Source organism: Lepisosteus oculatus, chromosome 1 (genome assembly GCF_040954835.1).
Source record: "Lepisosteus oculatus isolate fLepOcu1 chromosome 1, fLepOcu1.hap2, whole genome shotgun sequence".
Classification (NCBI taxonomy): Eukaryota; Metazoa; Chordata; class Actinopteri; order Semionotiformes; family Lepisosteidae; genus Lepisosteus; species Lepisosteus oculatus.
This window is the reverse complement of record NC_090696.1, coordinates 17,361,241-17,369,710: the sequence shown is the minus strand read 5'-3', so window position 1 is coordinate 17,369,710 and position 8,470 is coordinate 17,361,241. Positions and strand designations below refer to the sequence as shown.

Genomic DNA, 8,470 nt, shown 5'->3' with positions numbered 1-8,470 from the left:
CACGGGGGGGGGTGAGGCGGGGCAGGGGGAGAGCCAGAGTCCCTCCTCCCAGGTGCGAAAGGGTTTAAAACCCCAAGCCCGAGCCAGCAGCAGTCAGAGGGATCCATTCTCCTTCTTGTGAAACAGCTCTCCCCCCCGGGCACATCTCTCTCTTCTGCTCTCTCTCACTCTCCGGCGGCATTCCTTGACCTGAACACGTGACAGACAAAATGAGCATTCGCACCACGTACATGAGCTCCAGCAGCGGCGGCGGCGGCGGCGGCAGCATGGGAGGATTTGGCAGCGGGGGCGTTAGGAGAAGCTTCACCAGCCAGTCGGCCTATGCCATGCCGGTCACCCGGAAGTCCGTGTCCATGGTCCGCTCAGGAATGGGAGGAGGGGGCTACGGCTCAGGCGCAGGATTTGGCGGCGGCAGTGGCGGCAGCTACAGCTACTCCATTGGCGGTGGGGGCGCCGGTGCCGGAGGTGGTTACGGAGGTGGTCTGGGAGCTGGCTTCGGCAGTGGGGCCGGGTTCGGCGGCGGTGGAGCTGGCTTCGGCAGTGGGTCCGGGTTCGGCGGCGGTGGAGCTGGCTTCGGCGGCGGGGCAGGCTTCGGCGGTGGGGCAGGCTTCGGCGGCGGGGCAGGCTTTGCCCAGCCTCCCATCACAGCAGTGACCATCAACCAGAGCCTCCTGGCGCCCCTCAACCTGGAGATCGACCCCAACATCCAGGTGGTCCGCACCCAGGAGAAGGATCAGATCAAGACCCTCAACAACCGCTTCGCCTCCTTCATCGACAAGGTGAGTGCTGCAGCCGAACCTGGGGGAGGGGAAGGCTGGGGGAGGTGGTGGATTCAGCACGGCACCCAGGTTGGCCCAAATGATTATTGTCGGGGCTAAAGGGAGGATGCTTAACGGTCGTCATATGATGCAAAATTAAAGAAGGAAGAAAAAGACTGATTTGCGTTAAACTCAAGAAGGGGAAACGTTGGGAGAACAAGATAGATCAAGCAAGGTCTAGTCTTGCAGAGAAAGGGAGGTAGGGAGAGATGGGTCTGCAGTGTTAAAAGCTACAGCAGAAAGAGACTCTATGTTCCAAGCCTTATGAAGGTTTAGGAGCATTTGCAAAGCTAACAGGAATGTAAAGGAAAATCCATGTAGTTGGTGCTAATGGCTTTGTGATCACTTATTGGTTGTTAGCGTTGCAGATCATTTTTGTAGCCTGTGAATGCAAAAGCAGGACAGAGGAAAGGACAAAAGCTGGAATGGCAGTCCAGCATATTCCACAGTTCCCAGCCAAAAGGCAGGAACCATCTTACGATGAGGAAAAAAGGAAAGGAATGAAAGAGCTGCAGGTGGATGCCACACCCTCTACAAAGAAATCGGCACAGCCTCCTCTCTTGCATATTTTTTATTGCATTAAAATAAACTGAGCTTTGCCCTCATTGATTAGATGAACGGATTCTGCTAACTTTATATGTGTTAGTTAAAAAAGCCCAACTCACCCTAGATTAGCTCATCGACTCTAGTGTGCTCTATAACAATTTACTGGGCTGTCCCCTGCCTAAGATGGGGTTGAAACCAGCCTGTGCTATCACCCACCGCACAGCTAAACAAGGGTGACATTCCACTTTCATTAATTGTGAGCCAACATTGCATCTGATCTGCCCCCAAGGGGCGGTTCCCAGTGATCAAAAAAGGTTCCATCTACATCCAAGCTGTGCGTGCTGTGCTCTGTAGGGAGAGCAGCCTGCAGCAGCCAGCATTTCCCAGCCTTGGTCTGTGCACAGCTAACAGGGGGGCGTGACCGCCACGCCAGTCTGCTCTCCTCACCGAGCTCCCGGGCACTCCAGCGACGCCCATGTTTAATGAAGCGACTCACCTGACTCTTGCAGCTCCGGGCAAAACTAAATCTACAGCCGCACCCTGCTCAGAAACCCGCACAGTCAGCTCTCTGAATAGCGAGCCACACCCGCTTTCTGCTAGTGTAAAAGCAATGAATGAATCTTTTCGGTTTAACCTTTAATTTTTCTGCCCCATCGAATCAGTCCACTTCAGCCAAAGTGGAAGATCTGCCCACTTCAGAGCTTAAAATACTTATCTCTTCCTGTTAATGTTAGCAAACAGGACTTTGCTGAGGTGGACTGAAGAAGGAGGAGGCACATTCCGCAGTGCAGAGCTAATAACAATACCTCTGCGGAACTGAAATGGATTTTGGTCTCCATGCAAACAGCGAATTCACTTCTCTCCAAAAGTCATCGCTGACTGGAATCTGGCCAGAATCCATTATGGTTTCCGTAGTACTTACAACAGATGTTACGGATTTTTGTGCATAAAAGTGTTAATTACTGGGTTCAGTTTTCAGTACCTGAGTGGGCGATCTTTAAAATAAAACATGGCTCTGAGTTCAAAGCAGATTCCGACTGCTCTGTGTAGCTTAACCCAGCAAATCTAAATAGCAAACATTTGCTTTTTTCCTGTTTGTGTGTTTTGCTTTAATACAAATGCAAGACGCCATTAGGGCCCCTGCAGAAACAAGAGGTTTGCCTTCTCCCTGCCCCTCCCAGTAAAATAATAAAAAAAAAAACTTGTCAGGAAGTGCATTTGAATGTGCAGTAAAACTGCATGTTCCTTCTGCCTTTGAACTCATAAAGCCCAGTTTGGACCCAGGACGCCGTTGCAGGACATTAAAATGATTGCCTCAATAAAATTAAAAACCACAGGGCAGGGGATAAGGTCTCACACTTATATTTCATTAAACGCCTCTTCAGCCTTGATAAATGCCATCATTGTTTACGGTCTTATCTTCTGGCGTGAGATAAATGCTGTGCTAACGTGGTTTTGAAAGCCACATTTGCCAGTCCACTCAGCCCATTCATCAGTTTCATCAATAGACTGTAGCAGAATGGTGATATTGCCTACTAGCAGCAGAGGAGGCAGCTCTTACCCTCAGTGTTAGGGGGGGGGAAGGCTGGCCACTATTAAAACTTGCTATCTGACTCCGTTAGGGGGTTTCACACCCAGGCAAGCCAGGACTACTCTAACTGCATAGCACAGTTAGATCTGTTTGTGGGGCGTTGCCTCAGGCTTACCCACCCTTCTTGTATGAAAAGAATTTGAGAAAAATGTACCGTAGAGGTTGTAACACGCCCTAAGTCATTCTTGTTTTACTATAAGTCTCCAGCAGGGATCCACTTCTCTTTTTTCGCCGATTTCCAAAATGCGCTGGGTTACACCCTCGCCCCTTCCATGCCTTGACAAAAGCCAACCAGAACGAAGGATAGGGTGGAGGGTGAGGTGGGAGGGGCTTTTGAGGCAACATCCCTCACAGAGGGTGGGGTTTTTAACATCACCACACGTGGGAGCTTTCCAGCCGAAAGATACAAGTATTAAAATTATTATAGAAACCCAGAACCCGGAAGTTATAAAGAAAGACAATTCTGGGTGGCATATTAAGATTAAAAAAGCATTATTCTCCTGCAGAACTGCAAAGGTCTTACTCAATGGAAAAGCACTTGCCTACTGTGACAATAAACCAGTGTAAAGTACACAGAAATCGACATCAAATGAAAAAGTGCAAGGGCGAAATTTTCATTTCTACAATGGTGAGTTTCAGAAACCTAGCGAAAACCTCTCACTCACACCCCTCCCCATCCCTTTCCCCAGGTGCGCTTCCTGGAGCAGCAGAACAAGATGCTGGAGACCAAGTGGAGCCTCCTGCAGGACCAGACCACCACCCGCTCCAACATCGACGCCATGTTCGAGGCCTACATCGCCAACCTGCGCCGCCAGCTGGACAACCTGGGCAATGAGAAGATGAAGCTGGAGGGCGAACTGAAGAACATGCAGGGTCTTGTGGAGGACTTCAAGAACAAGTGAGTGACCGAGGCATCATCAGGGTTAGGTTCCTTCGTGCTCAGCGATGGGGAGCAGCTACATCCCGATAGTGCATCGTCCTAGGACAACCAGCTTCCAAGCCAGCTGTTTTTCCATGTAAAGCAAAGGTAGATAGGTCCCTTGTCACAAAGCTGCAGATCCACCAATGTTAAAGACAGATCAGGAAGCCGGCTAGTGAGACTATTTAAACTGTGAATCCTCCGACACCACTAAGACACAGTCTATTCTAAAGCACTTTTCCTTTCCTACCTCGGCAGATATGAAGATGAAATCAACAAGCGTGCTGCAGTGGAGAATGAATTTGTCCTGCTGAAGAAGGTAAAAGAACTCTACTGAACACATTTGTTTGTGTTTAAGGTGTCAATTATATGACCATGAGATTTAGCTGGTGAATTAGGAACAATGTGTAGTGCATTAGACCTTACCTAGAAAGCACCCATTACCTTGATGTAACAGATCCACAGAATGTATTGATTGCAGCAGCATTAGGTGAAGATTCATCCCATTCTTCAGGCCTAATAAAGAAATAAAAAATTACATCAACAATCCAAAGGCAGGATTTGTGTGAAAATGGCCAATTATTGATAGCACCATCCATGCTTTGATAGACATATGGCTGCATCTTCTGCATCTACCAGTTTGTCACCAACACAAGGCAATAGAACTTTTTTGGTGCTGTTCTCTGATGATGGACCAGTGAGGCTGCATCACATGCACAGCAGAAACCACTAACCCCTCCCTCCTTTCCTATTTTCAGGATGTTGATGGTGCCTACATGAACAAGGTTGAGCTGGAGGCCAAGGTTGATGCTCTGCAGGATGAGATCAACTTCCTCAGGGCCATCTATGAGGAGGTGAGCCCTTGACACAGCCGCCTGGGCAGCAACAGCCTTGAAAGCTCACCGCAACCCTCCATAAATAAGGGTGTCCAAGCAACAGAATGGATTAAATTGTCCCTTTTCATTTTTGCAGGAGCTGCGCGAGCTGCAGTCCCAGATCAAGGACACCTCCGTGGTGGTGGAGATGGACAACAGCCGCAACCTGGACATGGACTCCATCGTGGCTGAAGTGCGCGCCCAGTATGAGGACATCGCCAACCGCAGCCGCGCCGAGGCTGAGAGCTGGTACAAGCAGAAGGTGGGAGTTGCATACAAATTCTTGAATGCAGACAGTAATGAAAGAAACCAAGTAGCTTTAGTGGAGATTACTGCACATGCCTTCTGTCAGATTCTCAAAAGTCCAGGTTTCCTGTTATCCCTTGCGGTCAATCCCATAATTCTTTTCTTTCTGAGATAATACCTGCTGCACACTTCAATTCAATTTATTTTTATATAGTGCCTTTCACAACAAGGTTGCCCCAAGGCGCTTAACAATATTCACAATATATTTCTTTCTTCACAAAACAATATTTTCAAGCTAATGCCATTTAAATACCCACTAAAGATTTTGCTTTCCCTCGTCCCATTCCTCAAAAGCTTCTGCATGCACTAGCACCTGGCCAGTGTGACTAGCCAGCTGGCTGAATCGGTAAAACACTACTTTCTTTTGTAACCGTGGCCAAAAGATTCAATGCATCTAACACATTTTTTGCATGTTTCCCGCCTGCTGTGCATGCAGTACGAAGAGATGCAGTCTTCTGCTGGGAAGTTCGGAGATGACCTGCGCAACACCAAGTCCGAGATCGCCGAGCTGAACCGCATGATCAGCAGGCTGCAGAACGAGATCGAGGCCGTCAAGGGACAGGTAAGTCCCAGGAGCTTCCCAGTCCTTGCCGGAGAGCACTCCTGGAATCAGGACGCCTACATAAGTCATGCAAACCTGTGTGTAAGAAGGGCTTGACTCACCTGCTTCCATCTTCACACATGCCAGCGTGCCAACCTGGAGGCCCAGATTGCAGAGGCCGAGGAGCGCGGGGAGCTGGCGGTGAAGGACGCCAAGGCCAAGATCAAGGAACTGGAAGAAGCCCTGCAGAGAGCCAAGCAGGAGATGGCCCGCCAGGTCCGCGAGTACCAGGAGCTGATGAACGTCAAGCTGGCCCTGGACATCGAGATCGCCACCTACAGGAAACTGCTGGAAGGAGAGGAGAGCAGGTGAGTGAGTCAGATGCAGGATGAGTGGCCGTGGGGGGGGCATAGACAAGTAATCTTGGACTCCACTGCGCAGCTTCGGTTTCTGCCAAGTAGACCCCAATAGCTAAAACAGTGAAACAAAATTACTCGGAGGCTTATAATTGCATACAGGTCTGGGCTGACCAACCCTACTGAGGTTCATAATTTTAAATGTGGGATTTCTTTTTTCATCATCAGGCTGACTTCTGGTGGTGGATCTGCAACAATCCACGTGCAGCAGGTTTCCTCTGGACCCATGTGTAAGTACCAAGCACTTAGTCAATGCCAGTACTCTTCATTCCAATCCCTCTGCAAAACAACCACCTGCCTGTAGTGCTCCTGCGTTCTAGATATCCTGCGTTTTAAGGGGCATTTAACTTTACTACAGTAAGAATTTGGCCAGAAAGTGAGTCTATTTCACCAAGCAGGAGGGAATCTAGATTCACAGGAGAGTGCTGTTCCAGAAGAATGAGGTGCTAGCTTGTTAACTGACATTGATAAAGTGTAGTGAACTCTAATTCTCATAAAGTGTCTGTCACGAAATGGGCACTCTAATGTCTTCGGAAAACTGGTAAGTTTCTACGTTAACATCACTGTGTCTCTCCCTCTCTCTACAGCCTTCTCAAGCATGGAGAGCTCCGGAGGATATGGAGGTGGATATGGAGGCGGAATGGGAGGCGGAATGGGAGGTGGAATGGGAGGCGGAATGGGAGGCGGAATGGGAGGTGGATACGGAAGCGGATACGGAGGCGGATCAGGATTTTCCATGTCCAGCAGCGGTGGTGGTGGCGGCGGCTATGGATTTGGCAGTGGCAGCATGAGTGGAAGCTCCAGCATCAAAAGAACCTCCATGGTCCAATCCCAGTCCCGACGCTACTAAAGCCCAGAGCAGATCTCCCGTCTCGCCACTTATTACAGGCCCTATGGCTCGTGACACAGCACCTGTCCAAACTCAGATCCCAGGACGTGGCCTTGAGCACCAGCTCTTCTGCCTTACCCATCACTGCCCTGTGGTCCACAAAGTCTAGCAGCCTGTGCTTATGATCCAAAACGCTGGAAGCAGATCAGCCATTCCCCCCTTAAGGGATCCAGCACCGTATCTCTATAGAGAGATCTCTCCCTGAAAAACAGGGTTTCTGCAGTCCCTGCCCCCTCCACCCACAGCCCTGCGTACGTCCCCCGATCAGAGCCTGGCTGGTGCTGCCGTCACGTCCTCCTGTCTTTCAAGCAAACACAACTGCTCAGCAAACATCTAACTCACATTTCTGTTTCCTACAGCTGCATTCCCTTATCCACTTCGCCCCTTAGCTTTAAAAAAAAAAAGAGAGAGAGAGAGAGAAACCGAAACTGGCCGTAGAGATATCTGTAGGCTTGCCCTCCGTCAGCCTGTCTGGTCTGGCTTTTTTTCGTGTGTTAGGCCACAGTGGCAGGCAGGCAACCCCTCAGGGAGGTATGCCAAGCTCAGAAAGGCAGACTTTCAGATATACCAAAGGTATAGGGAAGGTCTTAGACGCTTAGGAAGGTGGCTCTCAACTCCTGGAAACCAGCACAGTCAAACAAAATATAAAGCATAGTTTCTGCTAGGCTGCTCTCCTCCTTGCAACACTTGCACCAACTAGACAGAGCTACCACGGACTCCTGTGGTACTATACTTCCCACTGGTGTGCTGCAGGGGAGACTATAGACAAAGTCTGGAAAACAATGGTGTTCGCTCGAGGCTGAGAGACAGGGAGGTGAGACTGGGAGTTCCACTTTACTGGGGCAAGGTCGCCCGCCCCACTCTTCCCTTCTCCACCCACTGAGCTTGCCGTGTTTCTGTGGTAGAAACCAAGAAAAAGCCGACCCCTCTGAGCTCTGACAGCGCCGTCCTCCGCTCCCCCTGGACACTGCTGCACTGAAGTGGCTTCGTGGCACCACCTGGTTGTTGCACCTTGTTCCAGTCATGTGCATGTCTATTCTGGGGGGGGTGGGGAGGGCGCGCATCAGGAACAGTTTTTACACCAAAAAAAAAAACGGCTGATTGTTGTAATCAGATTTATTGTGTGCAATTGACTCTGTAATACCAAACCCGAATAAATCTGAGTTCTTTATCACACACGTCTTTTCTGGAGTTTCATTTTTTTTTTCCAGTCGCGCGCAGCATCTCCTGGCCTCCACAGCCATGTTCGAGAACTGCGATGCGCCCGAGCTCAGATACGAAAGCTCTGCCTGAGCTCTTGCAGACAAAGATGGCATTTGCAGTAGATTTTAAAATCAGGACTCTTCAAACATTCCTTGCGCTCTGCTCTGCAATCAGCTATCACACTAGGGAAGGCTTCTTGGTGAATTTCTCAGAGTCTTAGTGGGAGATTTATTTTGAAAACTTGAAATCTATAATCAATTCAGAAGCCAAAGGCACTTAGCTCTTTATCATGCTGTAAAATCATATAGGGTGACAACAAGCTTAAAGAATCCATTAATCCAGTGCAGTGTAATGGAGGCTGCAGAA

At 49.5% G+C, this 8,470-nt stretch overlaps 1 protein-coding gene across 1 annotated transcript; it reads left to right on the top strand.

Annotated features, from left to right (window-relative positions):
• Window positions 1-209: 209 nt before the first annotated feature.
• krt5 (keratin 5) lies at window positions 210-8,077 on the top strand. The gene is made up of 9 exons (XM_015344159.2): window positions 210-779; window positions 3,645-3,853; window positions 4,133-4,193; window positions 4,633-4,728; window positions 4,847-5,011; window positions 5,492-5,617; window positions 5,744-5,964; window positions 6,181-6,242; window positions 6,600-8,077. The coding sequence occupies exons 1-9, from the start codon at window positions 210-212 to the stop codon at window positions 6,860-6,862; spliced, it is 1,773 nt and encodes a 590-aa protein (XP_015199645.2). The 3' UTR covers window positions 6,863-8,077.
• The last annotated feature ends 393 nt before the right edge of the window (window positions 8,078-8,470 follow it).

Coding starts and splice junctions, on each gene's coding strand:
- krt5 (XM_015344159.2), top strand. CDS start 210: ATGAGCATTCGCACCACGTACATGAGCTCCAGCAGCGGCGGCGGCGGC. Junction 780..3,644: donor TCGCCTCCTTCATCGACAAG/GTGAGTGCTGCA, acceptor CCCTTTCCCCAG/GTGCGCTTCCTGGAGCAGCA. Junction 5,012..5,491: donor AGAGCTGGTACAAGCAGAAG/GTGGGAGTTGCA, acceptor CTGTGCATGCAG/TACGAAGAGATGCAGTCTTC.